The 24,685-nt window shown below is 42.4% G+C and overlaps 2 protein-coding genes across 8 annotated transcripts in view; one reads left to right on the top strand and one right to left on the bottom strand.

Moving 5' to 3' along the window:
* Positions 1-4,848, top strand: part of LOC129170841 (retinoic acid-induced protein 1) — a 66,450-nt gene extending 61,602 nt beyond the window's left edge. For all 7 annotated transcript variants that reach the window (XM_054758917.1, XM_054758910.1, XM_054758914.1 and 4 more), the window contains 3 exons: positions 46-139; positions 270-319; positions 3,712-4,848. In XM_054758917.1, the coding sequence (XP_054614892.1) occupies positions 46-139; positions 270-319; positions 3,712-3,720 (153 nt within the window). In that variant the 3' untranslated portion in view covers positions 3,721-4,848. The remainder of the gene's footprint in view (positions 1-45; positions 140-269; positions 320-3,711) is intronic.
* srebf1 (sterol regulatory element binding transcription factor 1) lies at positions 4,316-24,426 on the bottom strand. Its single transcript, XM_054758926.1, has 19 exons — positions 23,827-24,426; positions 21,696-22,256; positions 20,035-20,210; positions 19,810-19,956; positions 19,523-19,741; positions 18,081-18,195; positions 17,731-17,888; positions 16,128-16,341; positions 15,767-15,951; positions 14,852-15,113; positions 14,570-14,736; positions 13,700-13,868; positions 13,513-13,621; positions 13,093-13,202; positions 11,603-11,735; positions 11,356-11,521; positions 10,717-10,935; positions 9,383-9,494; positions 4,316-7,328 (listed from the first exon to the last, which is right to left on the bottom strand). The coding sequence occupies exons 1-19, from the start codon at positions 23,930-23,932 to the stop codon at positions 7,108-7,110; spliced, it is 3,549 nt and encodes a 1,182-aa protein (XP_054614901.1). The 5' UTR covers positions 23,933-24,426; the 3' UTR covers positions 4,316-7,107.
* Positions 24,427-24,685: the final 259 nt, after the last annotated feature.

Genomic DNA, 24,685 nt, shown 5'->3' with positions numbered 1-24,685 from the left:
TCGGTCTGTCTCACCCCATATGTCGGTCTGTCTGACGGATCCCAGAACTGCGACAAGTGCCAGATTGCGGGGGCATCCCTCAGTTGCTGTTGGAAAAGCTGCTGTCGTAAATACCACTACATCTGCGCCAAAGAGATAGGTAGGAGACCTCAGTGCTTTATTGGATACAGCGCAGTTGATCCATCCATCCGTTCAGTCGACTCCTTGTGTCTCCCTTCCTTTTACAAGGGTAGCAAATCATATAGTGTCTCTTTCTTTCACTTTTGCAGGCTGCACATTCCATGAAGATGACTTCTCCATCAAATGTCCCAAACATGAGGTAACGAGCACAAGAATGCGAACCATGTCCAAGGTTTAAAATTAGCGGTAGGACGACATTCTCACAAAGAGCACACATGGAGTTGGTCCCCACAGAACAGTTATTAACTATTCATGGACAACTTTCTACAAAAGTCGTCCCTCGTTTATCGCAGTTAATTGGTTCCAGACCCAACCGCGATGAATTAATTTTTGTGATATAGGATTCAATGTTTAATAAATTGAATATTTTTGTATTTAAGATTATAGAAAACCTGTTTATGGCTTTTTAAATGCAGTTTTTAACATTATTAGAGTCCTGTAGACATAAAATAACACCCATATAGTCACCTTTACACTCCTATTATCACTCCAATTATTCATTGTTTACAACACATTGCACAACTCTGATGCTGCAGGGACTCGAGAGGGTAACTTGCAAGCTAGCCAGCTAAGCATCCATCCATCATCTATGCCACTTATCTCACACAAGGGTCGTGGGTATGCTGAAGCCTATCCCAGCTAACTTTGGGCAAGAGGCGGGGTACACCCTGGACTGATCACCAGTCAGTAGCAGGGCACATATAGACAAACAATCATTCACACTCACATTCATACCTATGGACAATTTAGAGTCACCAGTTAAGCTAACATGCATGTTTTTGGAATGTGGGAGGAAGCCGGAGTACCCGGAGAAAACCCACACACGGGGAGAACATGCAAACTCCACACAGAGATGCCCAACGGAGATTTGAACCCAGACCATGGAGGGGAGAACCTGACTGTGTGGCCTACATGCTAACCACTAGGCCACCGTGCAGCCCGTGAGCTAACCAGTTAGCCTCAAATGTATTTCTTACTTCTTAAAGGGATAGTTCGGATTTTTTGACATGAAGTTGCATGACATCCCCATCAGCACTGTAGTCATCAGCAGTGACGTACCCCACACTTGGTCCTGTGACCCCGGTTCTGATCGGATTTCGGTAATGAGGAACGTAGTTCCGGTTACTTGTTGCTGGGGTTACTTCATGACTTCATGCAGTGTTAAGGTAATGTAATGTAAGGTCATGTTTCAATGTTTTGTGTCATTACTGCCACCTAGTGACCAAACACTACACATCACTTGTATTTCAATATATTTTGACAATCAATCCATTAAACAGCCATCTTTTATTGATGAATTTCTGTAAAACCGCGATTATAGCAAGGGAGCGATAAATGAACCGCGATATCGCGAGGGACGACTGTACCTAGAAACTGATCCGAATAAAAAAACGACGCTGAATATGAGACACAACCTCTTTTCAAGACCTGTTTTTTGGAAGGAAAAGACCAAATCAGTGAAATAAGTGATATAGATAGCAATAAAAACAGCGATCATACTTCTTAGCTCCTTGACAGTTGACATTGTCATATATCATCATTGATTATCTAAACATTAGTGTCATATCCACTCCTGTGTTGTTTGACGACTTGAAAACAACCTTTGAGAGACAGCGTGGCTGTTTTACATTCGGATCAATGTGGTAATTAATGGGAACAAAATGGAAAATTGCTGGTTAGTCCATTAGAGGGAACTACTACTTGTATTATTTGTCCAATGCATCCCCGTTCTTACTTACTATATTAGGCTATTGAGGCCACACCCCCTGCGTAATGTATGCACTGTGCTGCTCCGTCGCAACATCACAGCTCACAGTGTACCCTGTATCCTCCAGCGAGCCACACTGCTGCATTTCAACCCGCAGACTACTACTTTGTCTTTGGCACTAAGTGGTGCTTTCACCTATGCTGTGTGTACATGACGTCATGGCTTAATAGGAGCCTAATTGTGAACCAGGCAGGCAGGTTTCCTCACAAAAAGATGCCATCTACTGGTGGCGCATCCACGCTGCAGCATTAAAGAGGAAGGTCAAAGGCAGACGGGAGGGGTGGTGATGGGAGAGATGCTGACATTCAGCAGGGAGCTTCGGTGCATTGAGGCAGCAATGGCCTCCCCCCCCATCCAACCGTCCCTCCCTCCCTCCCTCCTTCCGCTCCTCTTCTCCTCCGTGCAGACTGACAGTGATGAAACGCTGGCTGCTGATCAAAACACCCCACCCACCACCCTCTCTGCATCGTGTTGTTCCTCTTCACTCCCCTTATTTTTGCTCCCTCACAAACCCGACATCCCCCTGCTGGTTTTGCTCCCCTCCATATGCAAGCTCCCTTTTTTTTTCCATATTCAGTCATGCTGCTGCCTTCATCCATCCCTCCCTTATCTCCTCTCTACTCCTTTTTTCCTCCGCCATCCCCCCCACCACCACCACCACCACCACCCCTCACCTCCACTCCCACGTCTGAGCTGAAGGCAAGGAGAGAGGGAGCGAGAAGGGAGGGCAAGAAAGGAGAGTTTGTTGTTAGCAGAGCTGTCATCAGTGGAAGGATGCAAGGTTGTGTGCGTGTGCATGCGTGTGTGTGGAGCTGTGCCAATTTAAGTCGGGAAGTCTAATCAAAAGGAAGAGCCCCCCCAAGAACACCACGCCCAAGGGCCCCTTCTGAACACACACACACACACACACACACGTATATAAAAGGTGAAATAGCAGCTAGGTGACTCACAGTGTAAACACAAAGCTCATTAACAGGCCCCATATAAGCTCAAACGTATAGAGAGTGTCAACAAAGAGGGAAAACATCTTGTTTTGCGCCAGAACAGGAGACAAACGGGGACTGTTACATCAGAGCGGGCGGCAGAAGGAAAGAGGGGACGAGAGGAGATGCCGGGAGGGTTTTTTGCAGGAAGATAAGCAAGCGCGCCTCCGCCGCCACATCAGCGCAATTAGTGGGCGTTCCTGCTGTGTCTTTGGCTGCATCCGCCCTCCTTGCACACTTTCATGTCGCCGCAGAAACACTTTGCATGAGGATGCATGGTTAGCATGTGCAATTGCTGGACTATTCATTAGGTACAGCTGCACCTGGAGATCACGAGATCTCTAGATTAGGGTTGGTGTCAATGTTCAGGGTTAGGATTGGGATTAGGTTAGCAATCCGGGTTTGGATTAGGATCAGATTAGACTTTGGTTTAGGGTTAGGGTTAAGATTCCAGCTAAGGCAACAGTTGCTCTTTGGATTAGGCTAGGGTTGGTGTTAAGGCTTACATCAGGATTAGGGTTAAATTTGGAGTTAGAGTTAGGGTTGGGGTTAGGTTATGGATTGGGGTAAGGGTATGATGTTAGTTGAAGGTCAGAGTTAATGTTTAGGGTTCCATTCTAGGTTTCATTAGGGTTGAAGTTACAGTCATGCATGATTATGGTTCATACCATAACTACAAGCAGAATCCAAACTACAAGTACTGCAGCTTGTGTATCACTCTGTCTTCACTTGTATCACGTTACTTCACTTACATTCAGTCTCTCCTCTGTACTTGTGCAGGATTTGTAAGACTACCAGGACCTCACAAGCGAGATAAACGCTGTCCTAACAGCCACCTAATGCTATAAAAAAATGGCGATGACGAACAGACACGCGCCCCGAGGTGGAGCTCTGGGCTTAGAGAGAACACAGAGAGGCAAGATGCTCCTCAAGGACTCTGGAAAGTGTTCTGGACTGGACCCCCAGGAAGGAGCAGTCGCGTGCATTCGGGAGGCAGAGCATTGTGGGGCTGTTTGAAATGCAGAGTGAGGAGCGTGTGCTTGCTATCATATTCCCACACCTGGCTGACAGCGATTGGACAGGCGCATCCATCTGTCCACCTTGTCTGCAGGCCAAGAGATGTGTGTCTGTGTGCGGGCGTGTATGATCTTCATTCAGGAGTGTCCCTCCGCAGCCACGCTGCGCATCATTAATACAAGATGTGGTGCACTGGATGTGAAACTAAACTGGAACACGAAGATGCGCTCGGATGTACATTACCATCACTGCGCCACCAATGTCAAACTTCTTGTAAATATTTTAAAAAAAAATTAAAAAAGACCAAAAAAAAGTGTACAAATACGTACAATAGACGCCATCATCTTTACATTACAGGCTCTCACCACATATCTTCTGTACAGTGTTCAAAAATGGCCATGGTGTATACTGACTGTCCAGTTGAGAGAATCATACCACGTGTTTATCTCCAATGTAGCCTCTCACTGCGCCGCGCTGCGTGACGACACCCCGCACAAGGTGTCTGCTCATGCGATGGTCCAGGTGACATATTTACAAGCGTAAAAGAAGAAGAAGAAAAAAAAACGCCTCATTCTTTTCTGACGCTCGTTATTTAATGGTGTATATAAGTATTTGATGATGCTGTTTAAATGTAAGATGTGATGTACTAATAATAATTGTGTATAGTATTTCCTAGAGATGTTTATTTTCTATAAAATGGAATATGTTATTGCTTATAAAATATTATTAAAAGAATCCATTGATGAATATCCTCTTTTGGGAAATGTCGCCCATTTTAAGTTATGAGCATGCCTTTTTCTTTCTTTATTTTCATGGACTCGGTGACACAGCATCACTTTGTTTGACATGTTTTTTGTACCGCCGATGTTTAAAAAATATATATATACCAGCACCTTCCAATGCTGCTTAGACTGCTCTTTATTTTTTGTTATTTGTTTTGTCTTTTCACAACGTGTCTTCAACACATCGGGGAACCCAGTTTAAATGTAGGTGTAGTGAGTGGGGTGATGATTATTAACTATTCCATCATTTAAAAGCCCGTTAAATAAGTACGGGGCCTGCTTGCAAAGCAATAGCCGCCTCTCATGCTGCAAAACAGCAATGGAGGCTGCTAATTGCACACCAATGCAGCCCATCTTACTGTGTATGGAATGTTTACGTGCAAAACAAAAAAACAAACAACATTTCCCAGAGCAGTTTGGGTCAAATGTAAAGTTTTCACTTAGGGGACTCAAAACTGCGGCCATATTTTGTGGCCCCCTACTTGACATCAAAGACTAGTGTAGGTGCGGCCCACAAAGGTTGGACAAATTCACTTACTTGGGCAAATACAAACCATGACTGAACTCACAGTGAGCTTCTTGTACAGTGGAATGAAAAGGGGGGGTCACAGACAGCACAACATGCAACAGGTAAATAAACACACATAGGGCAACTACTACAGTACTTTCTATGGGGAATAATAAACTTGGCTCCGTCGCCAAGTGTTTGCTCATGTGGGGTTCAGTTGGTTTCTCTTTCCATTTATCAGACATTCTTCATGTGTTAAGTGCCTTGAGATAACTTTTGTTGTGGGCTTAATTGAACTATGTTAATGCTAAACACGTAACTGTAGCAAGTTATTACAAAACAAGTACCGCAAAGCATGCTTGAAGCCGGAAGCAGTCCCGCAATACGTCAAGAGACGACCCCTAGCGGCCCCCGGGTATAGTGAGTTTGAGATTCCTGCCTTATGCCATTAAATCCAAATACTGTACATATACAGTATACTCATTAAAAAGGCCATGAAATATATAAAATCCGTGATGAAACTGGTCACAAAATATATAATTTATCCTTTTATTTAAACGTTATTAATTACTTAATGCAGTCTGTTTCCCCCTCCCCGTTTTATTATTTATTTTTTTTTTAGAAATACCACCATAAATTTGGCGCTACATATCGCTCCTCAACAAAGCAGCGAGTGCAACTCTACAACAATCTCATAATGTCATCCACACCCCCACCCACTACCGCCACAAATACATTGCAGCCCTGTGGGAATTTCAATGAATTCATATTTTGATTGGCTTTAATAAAAATACATTCAATTAAAATATATATTTAACTATATATTGATAATTATATATATTACATACATACTAAATATCTAATTATATATTGAACGTATGGATTAAATATTTTTTTTATTATTTAATTCAATAAATATAAATAATAAATTCAATAAATATATTTTGTTTTGGCACAAAAACTATATTTGGAGAGAAACGTTTTATTATTCTATTAAATTAATAATAATTTTCGCCTAGTATGCAATCATGAAAACCCCCAAATCTTCTTTAAAAAGTGTTTTTAATATTTACATTATAGGGCATGAAAGGAACATGTAGATGAAAGTATGTTAGGACCCACACACAATGGTTTCAAACACACTAGTAGCTCCGACAACAAAAATGCCAAAATGATCTTTTTTGTTTGTTTTTTTTTTACAGTTCGAAGACAACCAAGAGCTCTTCTCTGTAAGAAAATTGAACGTGCTATTGTGTAGCATCTGACATGTTAGCCTGCAGAGTGCTAAGACTGACACTGCTGACAGCTGATAATAGCAACGCTGCAAAAGGTCAGCGAAATGTCACCTTGACAACTTTGACGCAGTTTCTGACACATAACATGCTCATTTCTCGGTAGCTGCTTGAATAAAGGAAAATAAGCATTTATCGTTCCCACTTATGCAAAAATACTGCTGAATCAAAATCCATACAGATTATAAATACATAATATGTACACATCAATACAACCGTGAAAATGACCTCATAAAGCCGTATTACATATCTCATTGAAATTAGCCTCGACGGCCTAGTGCAGATTGACCAAATGTGGTCGTTTTCCCCCTAAAAAAAAAAAAAAATAAAAGTGAGAACACACTGTCACATACACTCATTCAGCTGCACATCCAGAGAGAGGATGTGATGGCGCCTCTCTGTGGTCAACTGTTGCACTGCAATGGACTTTCACACTAAAAAGAGAAAAATACTTCCTAGATGGTACAACCCGAACAAGTGCCTTCTCTGTGGGGGTTGCCGGGAGAGAAATACAAGTCAGTGTGGTCAGTTTGATTAGGAGAACCTGCCATCCAAGGACAGTGTGTCCCTCTGTCTCTTAGCTGTTGGTGACGGTGGTCCCGCTGCCGAGCTTGATGATCATTTGCTGGCAGTCGTGGAGGGTCCTCTTGTCTCCAAGCTTCTCCAGAGTGCGGGCCGCGTCGGCCAGCATGCCCACCCGTTGGCCGGGGGCCGAGAGGAAGGACGGGGGGAGGTAGCGGCACGCCAGCATCACTGCCTCCGCCTGCTCGCGCTGGCCCGGGCGCATCTCGCTTTCCTCTGCGGTCACAGAAGGATTACTAACTTGGTTCAAATTGTCTTAACCAGTCACTCGCCACAGTAAGTAATATTTATCCACTTTAGTTTGAGGCCTTTCGCACACTTAGGGTCACCTTTCAATATAAAACTAAAAAGGAAGTACAGTAAAAAGTTGCTATTGTGATTCAAACGCCATGCAGCCCCTGAATACAACACATCTTTCTCCTAGAAACTCTGAAAAAGACGAGATTTCTACAAGCGAACCAACAGATGGCGCCAAATTACTTTTCAGCAGGCATCACACTACACACTTATTTTTTTATCTTAATTTCTTTTTCATATTTTCTTGAAAAAGAGGGATCGTCTTATATTCAGGGCCGTCTTATATTTGTGTTAATACAGTATACCTGGAGTTCATGTAATTACTTCTGTACATAAAATACTTTGATTGCCACGATTATATACTTTATATACTGTATACAGGCCTGTCACAATAATCAATAAATCAATTAACCGCACGATAAATAAAAACAAACTCGATAATTTTGCCGGCATCGATATATTGACGTGCATGCGTGTTTGTTTTCCTCCTCTTCCTATATGAAACAGGCTGGATGACAAGAGGGTTTACTCTGTGCACTTGAGTGCGTTGGTTCTGTCTCGGAATGAACGGAGTGAGCGAACCCTCCTGTCAGTCATTCAGTCTCTTTGCCTCAGTGGGAGGAGGCGGGGCCGCTGGCAAGCACACACGCAGAGTGGTGCAAGTGAGGAGCAAAGCGGCGTGAACACTTGCACGCATTTTGTCTCCGCATTGTCCCGCAAGTTGCCGTGGCAATGTGTGTCGTTTATTGATGCGTTTATGGCACGCCTGAAAAGCGTGAAGACTAGTTTGCACACTGTTTGCGTTCTGTTTCCGAATAAATTACGCACTTGGCACGCTCCCGCATGACTTATTTACACCTTGTCAAGTTGTTACGAGTAGCGCACGATAATAGTACTCGCAACACGCATTGTTCCCACAGGGATATGCTGTACATTGTCACCACCACTTCCCGCATGCATGACGCAGTCCTGGCATTATTTGTGTCCCAGCAGGCACCACTCCTATAGCGTCAATGTTAAGAAATAATACCCAATGGTCATTATTTATTGAAGTGCACTTGATACACCATTGTATTTATTGTTTTTATTATTGTGTGTGGTTTTTATTGGAGTGTTTCTTTCTGTTCACATTTTTTACTGTTTTTGGTTGTGATTGTCATTTTTTTTTTTCAGTGCAATTTTTGCATTTTATCTTCATTGGGTTTTTTGGTCTTTTTTGTTTGTTTAATTTATTATTTTGTTTGTTTGAGTACGGTGTGCTCACATTATTATGCCATATATTACCATTACAGTAATAACAAAAATGGTCTCAAAATAATGCTGACAATAATATTGTTTATCGCCAATAATTCGTGGGACAATTATAGTCCAGCAACATTTTACTATTGTGCCAGGCCTAACTGTACATATATGAAATTAATATGGTGTTTATTGTGGTTGCAGCAGTTTGCAGTGGCAGCAAAATATTAGAAACACCTGTAAGTGATGATGCAGTACAGTTCCACCCCGCTGCAAAATTTGGGGTGTTGATATCAAAAAACGATCACATTATATCGGCCTGCATCTAAAATCTCCGACATAAGCACTCCGATACAATCCACCCTACAAAGTAAGTAATACAAGTATGGATAATTCATGCAGAAAACATATATGGGATCGATATCAGCTAATACTCAAGGCTGCAATATCGGTATCGGTAAGTGATAAAGGACACCCTTATGCAAAATACAACCACAATAAATTGTAAAGGCAGAACAGTTGATAGGGTTCTTGTTTTGCATGTGCAGGTGTACCTAATGTTGTGGCCGGTGGATGCTTTGTTATTTAATTGTTCCCCATCGAACAGAAAAGCGCGAATGTTGCCGACAAATTCACTGATGTAAGTCAACCAAACTAAGGCTAACAAAGTATTGCGTACATAAAGGATTATTTGCAGAAAAGCAACAGCATGATGTCAACACACACACACACACCTGTCTTTGCTCCAGGTGTCGCCCTGCATCGCAGCGAGCGGTCCAGGAGCTGATGTGTGCGCGTGGGACTGGCCCCCGCCATCAGCCTGGCTGTGGCTTCGTGGAGGAACAACTGCAAGAGAGAGGGATGAGAAAGGAGGAGGGATGAAAGTGATGACTCATACGAAAACATTCAGCTTTGCAGCCGAGCAGCAGGGCTAAACACTCTGCTAAGCTGCGTGTATGCGTGTGTGTGTGTGTGTGTGTAGGTGTGTAAACTGGCTGCAAACTTACAAAGCACAACTTGAGGCTGTGAGGACAAAGTCTACACACCATGAAGGTTAACATGTCAGCCATTGCCCCAAACTGCTCACTTCTTCTACAGCAATCAGAAAACGCTACTATAAATAGTGTGGCATTCTATCCATCCTAATTTGGAGCATCATCTTCATTTATAGCCACGTCCTCCATATGCATACAAATGTTGTCATTAGGATCCATGCATGCTCCTTCTTTCCTGATTAACTCATTCAATACCAAAGATGGATTTATACGTTTTTTCGAAACCCGAACGCCCGATCCCAAAGCTGAATTTATAAAATATGCGACTCTTAGAGCAGTTTTAAGCCATAAAAACGGCCAAAAGGCGGCAAAAGTGTACTTAATAAGAGCTCGGCATGGTTCGTTTGTATGTAAAAACCCACTCGACGGCAAGGAGAGAGCATGGAGAGCATGGAGGAGTGTATCGTGCAGGAGGCTACACATTGTAAGGAAGTTTTAACACACGCACGTGCGCATGCTTGCACACACAGTTTAGCTCCAAATGTGAAAACTGTAAATACAGTAGTTCATGGTGGTATATTTGTAAATAAATTGTTATTTTGATGTAAAACAACTCTTTTTTGTATTGTTACGTTGTGGTATAGTTTTTTAGTTATTTGAGCTGTCACAAAAACAAAAAAAATTGTGCCAAAGTGCAAGCTACGCTTGAAATGTATCTTTTCCCAAAAAGCTGTTTTCTTCCTTTTCTTGCTGGGAACTGATATTTTCCTGAAACTTATCTATGTTCTACTGCTGATTACGAAAGAACGGAAAATGATTGAAACAAACTTTTTTTTCCTGATGAAAGACAAGGATTTAATCTTTCTTTTGGTATGTTCCATGTTTGTATAGCCGTAGAACACAATATTATTCTGTGTGCCTTGAGAAATCAGTCAAAATAGTCTAAAATGGCCGGTGCTGAAGGGGTTGTCTTCTGAAAAATGGCTGGGATTGAATGAGTTAAGTAGTGTTTATGTAATCCAGCTCACTGACAAACAAAAATGAAAAAAAAAACATAAAGAGCTTCTACATACTCTTCGCATGGCCGGCCTAAAGCTCTGAGCCAGCTTGCGTAGTGAGCTGAGATCTTGCTGAAAGCCCTGAAGCTCTGGCGGCGAGGCCTGGTGGACTCCCATGGGACCCGTGCCAGGGCCCACCGATCCAAGTCCGGCGGCATTGAGCCCCTGCTGCTGAAGACGCCACACGTTGGTCCTCATCACCAACAGCAAGTCACACAGCAGCAGTTGGACAACCTGGAGATAAATGTGCAATGGTTAAAAATTGAAAAACAGATGTGCTTCCAAGCTTAACTTAAAAGTGTGTGGTGCTGTTGGAGGCTCAGCTCTGTGTTGCACTGCAGGAACATTGCACTCACCTGACACACATGCAATGCAACTACAATGCACCACAGCTCAGGCCGTAAAAACACACACAAGTATTGCTTGTGTGACTTTGTGTTGAAGAGCGTGTGTATAGTGTGAGTGATGCTGCATTTGTGGAGGCAATTTCCTGTGTTTACCACCTAATGCACGCACATCTGTCACTGTGTATTTTGCATGCGTGCTTGAGCCCGTTTTATTTTTTTTTTTAAGGCAGACGCGAGAGTGCCCACAAAGGAGTGATAAGCAACAACAACTTTTACGGGAAACAAATGTGAACGCTTGTGTGTGTACCTTGTCTAAACTGGAGCTGTGGGAGTGCGGGCCAAGGTTGAGGCTATCTCGGAGGAGGGCACTGGCCCTGTCGCTGTGGCTCAGACTCAACTGGCAGTTCTCCGGCTTGGACAGTAGAGCCCGCACGGCTCGGAACGTGTTAAGACAAGCCTTAGGCAGGAGGCTCCTGACAGAGGTAGAGGATGCAGGTCAGTGTGCACGCGTGCGTACGGCACGATGCCGAAGGAGCAGCCAAGCTTAGACTCACTCCACGTTCTGCAGCGTGCGCGGCAGGTGCTCCACAGTAGGGTACAGCCTCTCCGCAGCCAAGTCGTCGCCTTGGAGCCAGTTGATGATCACCACGGTGATAGAGGACCACCACTTAGAGTGGGGGTCACAGCCTAGAAGATGGGATATAGAAATATAGTAAGTAATCACACTCATTCCAGATTAATGTGAGCGCTCCTCCTGCAAGTTATTAATGATAACAGCCCCCCCCAAAAAATAAAGAGACAAAGCACAAAGACAAAGCCCCTGCTCAGCTGGCCCATTTCTGAGTGCACATACAGTAGGCCAGTGCAACAAAAGACTCATAAATACAGTGATTTTTCCTTCTGCCTGTTATTAATGATAACCACCCACCCTTGCATAATAGAGATAAATATTAAATACTTTAAATAATCCACAGTCAAAACCCACTGTATGCTCGCTCGTGTATTGGAAAATGCATGCGCACAAGATACGTGCTAATTAATGACATCACTCCCCCCCACCAGTTATTAATTAAAACCACCACCTTGCATATTAGAAATAAATACAAATACGCAAAATAACCCTCAGAGTCAAAGCCCAAGGTATGTTTACTCAGGTACAGGCATGTGCATGCGCACAACATGCTTGTTATAATTAATGCCAATGCTCCTCCCTCCAGTTATTAATAATAACTGCCACCTAGCATAGTAGAAATAAAGAGGAAGACTCGAATTAATCCATAAAGTCAATGTTTATAATTATTCTGATCTTTTGTCTTGCCAGTTGTGTATGAAAACGAACACGATTGCATTACAGAAATAAACAGACCACAGTTTAGATGGCCAGCGCGAGTGTGCGCTTCTGTGTTTGACCTCCGAATCAATCTGTCACAGCCCTGTGGTAAACTTACAACATGATGAGGACAGATACCATTTTGACGAGTATGTTATGAGAGAAAAGTACTTCCTTTCTCATTTAGACAGTGCTAACACACACAGAATTCTAACACTGACCCAGTGCCAAGAAAAATCTGCCATTAAAATCCCAGCCATGCCTTCGCCATCCCACCCTCCCTCCTCTCCCAAGGTGATCACTGATTTGACAGCACTGAAGATAGATGAAGCAATCCAGTGGATGCCTCCCGTTTGGCGAGCCCCCGCCTTTTTTTTTTTTTTTTTTTTGCTCAGATGAGCGATCAGTAAGTACAAAGTGAATCGGTGGGAGGGTGGAAGTCAGCCCAATGAAAATAGGGCCACTCAATCTCCGTAATGTGAAAATCAACTTTAGCTTGCTGCTTCTATTAGGAATATTAAGAAAAACGGAACAGTTGGAGTGAAGATTGAGAGCTGGAAGAGACACAACAACTGGCAAAGGCTACGGCAATGTTTTCAGCAATGACAAAAATAACATCTGGATAACAAATAGGTACTGATAATTACAATAAAAGCATTAAATAAATGGATCACTATTACATAGACTACACATGTAGGTGCATCAGATACATACCCGTCACGGTCGCCATGTTGGAGCCAATAGCAAAGGATTGAGATGTGGCACCAGCTGCATCGGATGCCCTAATCAGCAACTGCAGATACTCCAGGGCATCAGCATACTCCCTGAGGACAAAAATACATATTTCATTCTTCAAATATGTATACGCAGCTTACTGAATTTCAACATATTGTTTTATCATTTCTGAAGGCTTGCTGGCTTCAGGTACAATAGTTTGTTTTGTTTTTTTAAATAGAGACAGGATCTGCTATGCTACTGTTAATTATACAAATGGAAGACAAAAACATAGAATGATAAAAAATAAAAAGGAAAGTAGAGGATGTTTGCCATATACTCCCTTTTGAGAATTCATGTTTATACTGATAGTGGCTAATGTTTGTGTACAAAAGAGATGTGTGTGGATGTTTTATTCACCCCTCGCCCTGGCTTGGGCTTTTCTCCCCTTTGGGTTGGGCCACACAGTAAAGAGCCTTCTCCAGCAGGTGTTCTCTGAAGGCTTGCGTCACCTGAGCCAGAGGGTCCACTGTAGGGACACATTAAACAACCATTAACAACAACAGTACATTTCCCAAAACACACGTTACATTCATCCTCTTCTCACCTGTATTGCCTGCCTGGCTGTAGATGCTCTCTTTCGGGATGCTGCGAATGGCCCAATCTCCATCCACGAAGAAACGGTGGCCGAGAGGGTCACAGAGCCACTGCATGGCCGGCGGCACGCTACCACTGGTTGACAGGCACTCCTGGCGCGCACTACTCAGGAAAACCCGCTATATAAAACAAAAGAAAAACAAAACACCAAAATGACTCAACATTGTGCGGTACACTTTATGATACTAGTAGCGATCATGTTTTGTCCACATGAAAATGCACGGTCAAAGAGACCTGAAAATGGACAAAAACGGCAAAAAATGAGCATTGTGATACGGCTGCTGGATGCTGACCACTCATGATGCTTCAAATGCAGATACTGTCATCCTGTGTTCATTAAAAATAAAAAAAACTACACAAGGAGGTTTCCTACAGCCACAGCTGCTTTTGACCCAGCGTTAATGATTTGTTTTTTGTAGAGATGTTAATTGGAGCATTTATGGTATGTGCAGTCATTGAAGGAAATGCCAATTATTTATTACTTTTTCCAACTTTTGACTTGTACTGTGAGTATAAATCTAAAAATATTGTTTGTTTAAATTATAAATGAACACAACTGTTATTTAATGGGGATGAGACAAAACACTATTAAAAGCATCTCAAATCAAAACCAGTTTTTTTGTTTTCAGTTCCATTCGCATGTGGACAAAAGGGCACAACTAGCACAGAAAAAAATGCCCTTTAAAAGAAAAAATGCCCGCTTTCGTGCAGGCATGCCTTTAAAAACTGCAGCTACACAAAATGTGACAAGCATCCAAGCAAAATATTGCTGACATTCACACAAGATAAAGGAATGAATGCTGACTAAAAGGGCACGTACAGAGGTGAAGTGCAGGATCCTTGGCAGGCTGGCTTTGACTCTCAGCGCTGCGGAGACGTAGACCTCAGCCAGCGAGGCGACAGGCAGACAAGATCCAGCGCACTCTGCCAGGTTCACTGCGCTAAGAGCCATGTGCACAGCTGACAGGTGGCTACCGTTCAGCTTACCTGCATGTGACGGTACAAGACAGGAGAATCAATATTGCAATAGGTTGAGAAACATACCCTTAAATCTACTTAGATTGTGTGACATCAATACAGCGCCCTGCACTGTGAAACAGACCTGTCATATGTAGCTGGTGCAGGCGGTGGTAAACGAGGGCGGCGTCCCGGCTGCTTTTACAAGCGTCCTCCTGCAGGGGGCGGTCGGATCGCAGCCCTCCAGCCCTGGCTGCCAGCCAGCGGCCCACCCAGAGGCGCTGGAGGCAGAAGCGGAGGAGGGACCACAGCACGGCACAGGCCAAATCCATTTGGGAGGTGGGTAAGGGACGACCCAGAGCTTTGAGGCAAGTCCAAAGGTTCTGACTGGCCTGGGCAAAATCCCCCTGTGAAGCAAATTACAAAAACGGATTAAAGGCCACCAAGAGCAGGTCTTGAGGGGAGATTTTTCTCATAGTCCTACTTTCATTAATGGGATTTTTCATAGTCATTCTGTCACCTCTTATGCTAAATGATCAAATGTTCATTTATGGATCATTGCTGTACACTGTACTGAGTACATATGAAGGGTGTCACGAGACACAACACACATATGAGGCGAGACAATACATGAGATCGGATCTACGAGAAAAAAAACGAGATGAGATTTTAACTTTACTTTCAAGAAAAGCACAATAAAAAAAAATGTATACAGTATAGACTATAGACTACAATCTCCGAATGTAATTTTTACTATGTCACACTCTTCTGTACTCTGTGTGTATGCCATCGGCCCTGCCTCCACCCACCGAGACGAAGAGACTGTATGACTGACAAAAGGGCTCACTCCGTTCATGCCATTGCTCTATGGAACAAAAGCAACAAGGTGCGAGGAAAGCAGACACGCATGTACATGGCAATGTATTGAGGCCGGCCAAGATTTCAAGTTCATTTTAATTTATTGTGTGATTGATTAATTTATTTCTTATCGTCCCGGGCCTAGTGCCCACAAGACACTTTTTTTCTGAACGAGAAATCTTGTGACAACCCTAGCACATACTCTTGCCAGGTCTAGGTCTGCCTGCTTGCGGTGCCTCCAGAACAAGACGGAAGATCCAGAATGAGGTCTGGTTACAGGCTCTCCGTACACCAAGAGTCGGATCAGGACCCCCGACACCAAGATGCCGTTCAGAAGCCACACCAGTATCGTCGGTAGCATCCAATCCATCCAGCTCCACGAGTCAGCTACAGGAAGGAAGGACATTTTTGTGAATGAAGTGACAAACTGAGCACCATTTACATACGTTTTATGAAACTGCATGATATGGACGGTATTTTCTAAGACAGTGGCCGCTGCAGTAATTGACAGCGTGCCCCTAATAATGGACGGGGGTGTGATGCAATCCTCTGCGCATTTATACCTGCTAGGTCCAAGCCCAGGACATTCCTGCCTGAATGGTGGGGTGCGCTAGCTGCATTACTAGCTGAGCTGCTGCCAGACGAGCAGAGCAGGGTAGACAAAGGGTTGAGGGAAAGGAAGAGGAAGGTGAAGGCACACAGCGCCATGCGGGAGCGGTCCAACATGCCGCCACCGCCACTGCCTGACGACGACTGGTCCAACGCGCCCAAGTTCGGCTGGTGGAAGACAAGGTAAGGTGAAAAGTGATTAGAATTTTAGCGAGTAAAAGAGCTCTTGTGTATACTGTGCCAGTGTGATTTATAGATAAATCCTGAGGGGAGATTTAGATTAAAATCTTCAAGTCTGCAAAAGATTTGAGTTTGTCAGATAAGTACATGTGCAAGACTACAAGATGCCACAGGTTGGCACTGGCTCTTAAATAACAAGGGATTATTTTATATATTTTCTGTAATGAATGTGTTTGTTATGCAATATTTCACACACATGTATGGGTGTGTATTCATTATTTTATTATGTAAGTAAGCTATTGTTTATCATATACCTTGTAGTTAATTATAGTGATACAATTGTTTATTTGTTTCTTATTGTTTATTATTGAATAAGCTATCTACAGAGTCTATTAACTTTACTACTACACATTCTTATCCTTGTTTTTCCTCATAAAAAAATGGTAACCTGGTACAAGGCACCCCCGCAAACATTGCTCGTGAGATTTTCCTGCCCAATAAAAGAACTGTCGGGGGGGCGTGAGAGGCAGGGAGGACTTTCAATATTAGTGCACACCTGCCAACATGTGAATTTGTCGTACTCAGCATGCAATTTGACTCTTGAATACGCTTGTATGCTACACAGCTCTCCATGTTGTTGCATTTTGCTGGTGTCAGTTTCGAGTTCAGTCTGTACAGTACAGATAAATAAAGAGATATCTAGGCTGACATAGAACCGTTTTGTTTTGTTTTGTTTTTTAGAATAAAAACATTCCATGTTAAAAACAAATCATACTGGAAACACTGCAACATATTTTGTTCTTATAGGAATAACATTAGGGTGTGCATGTGCGTGTGTCTGGCAGATGATAATAATAATTATGATAATAATACATTTGCTTTTCTCTTATTTACAGAGTGGGTGTACAGCAGGTAAATCCAACGCTACATCTGCCACAGCTACAAAATAATCTGCCCAGGAAAGTACCGTATTTCCCGGACTGTAAGTGACACTTTTTTTTCATGGTTTCGCTGGTCCTGCGACTTCTACTCCGGAGCGACTTATATATGTTTTTTTTGTCACACTGACAGCCACGAGAGGGCACTCTAGACTTGTGTGTGCCATCTGCCACTCCAAATGAACACAAATGCCCCCAAAAGATAAATCACATTCTGCAGATTACAAGCTGCAAGTAAAATAAGTTATGTTATGCTGTTTAGGCTGTAGTTATCTGAATAACTGTTAATACTGCATGTTACATTCACATTCAACAATACCGTGATAATAATGATAACCGTGATCATTTTAGTCACAATAATCGTGATATGAAATGTTTATATCCTTACATTCCTACGTGTAGCCTTGCTAATGAGATTACTAAGTGTGAACTCCCGTACCTTAGTATCTTCCCCCATTGGACTGTCTGGTTCGGAGTCACTGCCACAATGTGAGAAGGAAGTGGGGGAGCCCACGTCAGAGGCTGGTGGGGTAGGCAGCTCCGTCTTGACATCAGCTGGTCCATCCACCTCCATGGCAACGAGGTCCTTGAGAGACTCTGCAGGAAAGACGAGGGAAAATGAGAAGTTCAAGAGTCAATCAGCATGTTCTCAAATGCTCAAACGGTCCCTTGATGGAGATGTTATTAGAAGAGCTTTCACTTGACGCTCATGATGAAAAGGTCATCTTCTGTAAATTGCAGTGAAGTTCAAAAAGAAGGAAAAGGGAAAGCGGCGGGGGGAGCACGTACTGTTATTCTGGGCTGCCATTTTCAGTGCCATGTTCTCTCGTTTGAGCTTCTGGTTGGATTGCTGCATGTAACGGATGTAGTCGATGGCTTTTCTCAGCACTGCAGACTTGTTGAGCTGGGGTACAGATGAAAAAGATTCAGCCATTAATCTTCTGTATTAGGCTGTTTATAGGCATTACTCTTGAATAAGTGACGAGGAAAACTACCACAAATCTGCCTTAAAAAGACAAGAAAATAGCCTAAATTAAACCATGAATAAAACATGATTACGCCGAATATACTGGTACTGCAGCAATAATATAAAAAACAGCATTGCATTGCTCCATCACTTTCTTTTTCTCTTCAGTATTATTTTTTGTAAACTGACCAAAGGATCAACGTTTTATATGATTGAAATATTTGTTTTTCCGCAGTTATTTATATAAAGAAATAAATCCAACAGTTGTCCACGTGAATGACAGAGGACGTAAATGACAAGCTTCTGACTATTACAGATCAGAAATACAATAACTCACAAAAGTGCATACACCCCTCACATTTTATTACCTATATATCTCCTCAAAGCCCAATACTATAGAAAGCCAGCCCCTGACGGTGGTGGCCGATGTCGGGTTTAAACGCTGAATTGAGCGCCTCGAACCTCGCTACATTACGCCTAGCTGCCACTACAGTCGCCCCTCGCTACACCCCAGTTCAAACATCGCGCCCTCATTCTATTGCGTTTTTTCAAAAATTAATTAATTTGTAAATCGCTCTTTCATGGTTGACTATGGCCAATTATTAGTGAAAAATATTGAAAGACAAGTCATATGTACTATTCTGGTCACGAGGCGTCAGTGATGTTACATTGATGAGTATGTCACAGTGAAAACAAGTTCTCTTTCCATTCCATTTGGAAGTGGCTTCTTACTTTGTCCTTCTTCCTCACTCCCGTTTGAAACACTTTAGAATAAATAAATTGGAGTTAGCTACAACTAGTTAGCTCGGTAGCATACAATGCTTAAAGCGGGGGCCGTCTCTTGTGTCCCTGCAATGACCCCACAGCCTGTGCATAAGAGTTGCACAATGTAAAACCGTATTTAGAAAATCAGGAAAAAAAGGTTTTATATGCTTTAACTACAAAAATATTAAATTTATTAATATTGAATCCTACTTTGCGGAAATTCACTTATCGTGGTTGGGTTTAGAACCAATTAACCGCGATAAGCGAGGGACAACTGTACTGTAATTATGTTATGGTCTGGGGCATGCATGAGAGCTGCCGGCACTTGTGAGCTAAAGTTCCTTGAGGTAAACGTGAAATTCTGAAGCAGAGCAGGATCTCCTCCCTTGGGAAACTGGGCTACATGGCAGTTTTCCAACATGACAACAAACCCAAACACACACACCGCAGTCCTATATATTTTTTTGCCTAACACATGTTAAGGTACAACATAACCCACCTTGGCTTCAGTGCCCGCCACCAAGTCTTTGAGCTCCATGATTTTGTCGTTGATTGACGAGCGGTAGCGCTTCTCAATGGCGTTGTGAGCAGTGCGCTTTTCTCCTTTCGCTGGGAGGACGCTGCTCTTGCCGTTGTTGATGATGCGGTTAATGGGTAGCTTCTCGGGATCCACCATGACGGGCACGGTAGTTAGGAAGGTGCCCCCGCCCACAAAAGCCTGTAGGAAGAAGATATCATGTTTCATCATTGCATAAAATGCTTAACGGTGACTATGTAATGCATTACCTGCAATGATGTGCTCTGAACTGGCGTGGTAGTGGCCAGGGAGGTGGGGGAGGCCACTGTAGTGACGAGGGCAGGGGTGCAGGAGTCATGCTTCAGTGTGGTCAACACCAGAGATTCAGCTTTGATAAACTGGGGTTGCAGTAACAACTGAGAAAAATGGCTATGTTATTCCTCAGGTACACATCTATTCAAGTGTACTTCACCCTTACAGGTACTTGCTCTTACAGGTACTTGCTGTACATGAGGTGTGAGGGTCTGAGCCGGTGGGCTTCCCGACGTGGCCAACAAGGGAGAGGCAGCAGTCAACCCTTGCAGCTGTGTATGAATGGCCACCGGCTGAACATTAGGAGGTGAGGAGGACAAGGCGGTGACGGGTTGGCTCACTTTGCCTGGGCTGGTCGCTGAAAGTGAGAAAGGTAGCAGAGAGGGGAAAGTTAATGGTTAAAGGTTTATAGACCACTATGTGAACCGCTATCTAATTATGAGGAAGCCATTTCGGTGTGTCACCTTTGTTTTCTTATCAGTGTGACCAGGGCAGGCAAAGTTAGATCAAGGGAGTACATTGTAATATTTTTTTCAACCATTTTTTTTCTGTCCATCAGTTCAAATCAGTGCACGGCTGCTTAACAGAATGTCCACACTAGTTGTTGGTAGACTGATTCAGTTGCATCTCTATGCAAGAAAAATTGAGCCAAGCCTAAGGAAGATTTAGGGCAAAAATGAGCAAAAAAAAAAAAAAAAAAAAAAAAATCCTTTGATTTGATCAATTTTTTTAAATGTTAAAACATCAAACATAAAACATCGAACAATGGTCATAATAGTACAGCTTTATTCTTGTAAAATTACCGTTTGTTTTGCTTATTTTAACAAATTTATTCTAAAAAAATTCAGATTTTATTTATTTTTTAAATTTATTTTACACATATAATATAATAATTATATTATTCTTATTATTATTATTCCTATAATTAAATATGATAGGAATTTTCTTTAATATCTATATACATTTTCTAAAAATAAGACTTATGACACAGAGTTTATTTTTAATCATATACAGGGTACACTGTATATGTACATTTTTTCAGGTTTTTTTGTCACAATATTTTGACTTTCATTCATTCATTCATTCATTTTCTATGCCACTTGTCCTCACTAGTAGAGTCGTAGAGGTATGCTGGAGCCTATCCTAACCGAGTTAGGGCAAGAGGTGGGGTACACCCTGGACAGGTTGCCAGCCAATCGCAGGGCCCATATAGACAAACAACCATTCACACTCACATTCTTACCTATGGACAATTTAGAGTCTTCAATTAACCTAACATGGGTATTTTTGGAATGTGGGAGAAAGCCGGAGTACCCAGAGTAAACCCAAGCACGCACGAGAAGAACATGCAAACACAGAGAAGATTCCCAACAGAGATTTGAACCCACATCTTTCAGATCTCCTGACTGTCTGGCCAGCATGCTAACCACTAGGCCAGCGTGCAGCCATATTTTGACTTTACTGTCATAATTTGGACATGCTTTAATGTGATTAGATGACTATTCTCACAGTATATATTTTTTATATTAAAAAAGGTACACAAACACGGGGCGCCTGCAAGCCTGCTTTTCATTCGGGGTTTCAGTTAATAATCTGTGAACACTAGAAAGAAATGCTTTTTGAAATACAAAATGTGAGCTCTGGATCATTTTGTTTTTGTTCTGGTAAAACAAACATATTTGCTTTGTTTGGGTTGAAATAAGTTATGAAAATAAATGTTTTTTTCATTTAAAAACTTACACTTAATCTATGTGATCGGTATCGGTATCAGCAGCATAAAAACCTGATCGGACTATCCCAAATATAAAAGACAAATCATCACATAGTACATGAGAGTACATACCTATGTAGGTGTTGTGGACTCTGTTCAGAGTCTGATTCTGAAGTTGCGGGTTTGGAGGCTGAGGCTGGGGTACCGGGGAGGTGAAAAGTTTGGCGTTTGTAGCGCTGAACACAGGCTTTGGTAGCGGTGTTCCATGAGCTGAAGCTCCCTGGAGGGGAGCAGACTGACCCAGAATGGGTTGGGACGGTTCCACCTTAGGCTGTCTGAGACTCTGACCTTGCGGCGAGGATGCCAGCTGCTGCTGCTGCTGCTGCTGCCGTGGGATGGAGCTGGACACCTGAGCCAGAGGCGACTGCTGAAAAGTAACAGGCTGGAAGGTTTTGTCTGGGGTGGATGAGCTGCGGGTGATGGGAGGGCCCAGGAGTGCATCCAGATGGGGGCTGCTGCTTAAGATGGAGGAAGACGAAGACGATGGACGTGTAGTTGTGGTGGGAAGGGTGGTGGACGAAGTTACTGACTGTGTAATACAGGAAAGGTCCAGATTGGTGGCAGGTGTGGTGTATGGCGGGTTATCAAAGAGTCCAAATTCTACTTCCTGGTTATTAAGGAGCTGGAGCATGTCTGAGAAGGAAAACAGAAACAGAACATTGGGTGTACTGTTATGGTTTTGACATACCATCATCCATAGTGCTAAGGATAATTATACCTATTACAAAGGGCACGTCAAAAGATCTCGATGAGGCTTCTCGTTAAAAAAAAAAGTCTCGCAATAACAAATAAATTCATCACACTATAAATGAAAATGTGTGGGTGTCTTGCGACACCCCTACTGTTAAGCAATGTTCATAATACAAGATTCAAGATTCAAGAGAATAATAAAGCTAAAAACGAAGACAGTACCACATTACCTAATAGAAACAATTACGATAGCGTGACTAAAAAAAAAAAAAAAAAAAAGATTTGCATACTGGAATAAAAATAGCCCTAATTAGATTCAGAATCAGCGTTATGGGCCCGGTAATGCTAACACAAACAAGACATTTGACTTCGGTTAAATTAGCGCTCACAATACTCACACAAACACTTAAGAAATAAATAAATAAATGAAAAGTAAGATTAAGATGTGCAAATGGGATAATAATATAAGGACAGTGCAATTCAACTAAGTGGGGATGCGATTACTAGACCAGGACATTATCGCATGGTAAAAAAATAAAAATTAAAAAACAAGACTTACATTTAAAAAACAGCATTTATGTTCAAGTGATTTTATACAGAGACTACAGATAAGGCACAATTTTTGCATATTATTTGTGTGATTAAATGTACAGCGTGTTTTGAATGAGGTGATCGCTCCTGACCAATCAGAGCGCGTCTGGCAGAAAAGAGGAAAGGGAGGGCAACCTCACTTGCAAGAGGTTACTATCGGTCAAATGTGTGACGAGCGAGTACGCCGTTCGCGTCTGCAGACTAGTGTAACTTATTATTTTAAACTTTTATCCAACCGTAACAAGAGGCATCGATCAATAAAAAGAGTTAAAATTTTTTAAATAATAAACGATGATAAACACGATTTCTTTTTTACGGATAATCGAACGTTTTTATAAAAAAACACATACATGCATAGCGACGCAGTTAGCTATACATGAACACAAATATGACAAATGAGTAGCTTTTGTGGACATATATTGAAAGTTTAAGCAATCGCGGTTAAATGAGGCACCGTGAACCCAGCAAGGAGGAATGAACGACAGTAACCTCCGTTTGGGTGGGTGGCTAACTAGCTACCTGTGGGCGGTTCGATCACGTTAGCCTCGCTTGTTGAACAGTAGTGACTTTTCCGTTCTTTAAATCCACTCCGGTTGTTTATATTGTACAATTTGCACATGTTATACGTAAGCGTGTACACATTTGACACTATTACAAGCGCTATAAAACGCCTTAAAATATATTAATCCACCGATAAAGTAATAGTAAGACAACCTACCTAGCTAAACGAGACAACGGCGCACTGATGACAAATTAACAAAGTATACGCTCTATGCACCAAAGGATTATACTTTTACTTTGTAATATATAAGATGTCTTTAAAGAACCGCTACTAGACTGCATTAGTAGTGATCGCATGTATGACGGCAGTGTTAATGCTTAGTAAACGTGCCCGGATTTAGCTTGTTAAATATATTCTTACCATCAATGTCGTTTAGGAGGGCCGTGTCAATATCACTGGGGTCATTGAGAGACAGCGTTGGATCCAGATTATCCAACGAAGAATCGTCAAACGACAGGTTGTTCATCTCTTAGCTGTTGTCTGGTTGTCCTGTGCAGAATGCTATAAAAAAATCTTCCAGTCGTAAGATTCTCATGTGACTACATTTGACAAAGCATTCCCAAAACAGGCTCTTGAGAACTTTTTTGTGCCGATCTGTCAACTAACTCCTGTGTGCTACCCCCATGACGGTTCAGGGAAACTTGTCAAGCTAAACACTAAAGCCCATTCAGTACGAACATGCTTACGATGCTTGCCAAGCTCACCCGCCTCGCTTGATAGTGACGGACAGATCTCTCAGCCAACCGTAAAACAAGCAGAGAAATTACTTCCGCATTCAGGTACTCTCGTCTTGTTATGATTGTCTCTTGACAGAATATTTAAATCAATACTATACAGGAATGTGAAATAGTGTCACAAATACCTTATTTGTGGGCTACATAATCCGTATTGATTATCCAAATGTTTAATCTCATCAATTTCGCGTCAAATTATTAAAGCAACAATTTACAGGCGATGCAGGACTATGTCGTGGGCTTGTCCCCCAGTAACCAATAGGAAACGCGCGTGGAAATGGAAATAAACGTCAAGCTTGCTCGACTCGCAGCGGCGGCTCCTCCTGTAGAACCAGTAAAACCGACCAATGGGAAGCGAGGTAACGAAGTGGGGTGATATGACGTCACAAATGTCAGTCTGGGATTACATCATGTGTTTCGCTGCAATGAAATACCCTTAAGTAGTCACACATTACCAAAGTGAAATTAAATTAAATTTCATTGCA

This window comes from Dunckerocampus dactyliophorus, chromosome 18 (genome assembly GCF_027744805.1).
Source record: "Dunckerocampus dactyliophorus isolate RoL2022-P2 chromosome 18, RoL_Ddac_1.1, whole genome shotgun sequence".
NCBI lineage: Eukaryota > Metazoa > Chordata > Actinopteri > Syngnathiformes > Syngnathidae > Dunckerocampus > Dunckerocampus dactyliophorus.
The sequence above is the reverse complement of the archived record's forward strand: the minus strand, read 5'-3'. Positions and strand labels throughout refer to the sequence as shown.

Bases quoted from the DNA above. Each gene is read 5' to 3' on its own strand.
- srebf1 (XM_054758926.1), bottom strand. From the start codon at position 23,932: ATGAACAACCTGTCGTTTGACGATTCTTCGTTGGATAATCTGGATCCA. The intron at 15,952-16,127 runs GTATAAATGCGC...TCCTTCCTGTAG, and splicing joins CCTGGGCTTGGACCTAGCAG to CTGACTCGTGGAGCTGGATG. The intron at 13,869-14,569 runs GTACGTGCCCTT...TGTTTTATATAG, and splicing joins GGATCCTGCACTTCACCTCT to CGGGTTTTCCTGAGTAGTGC.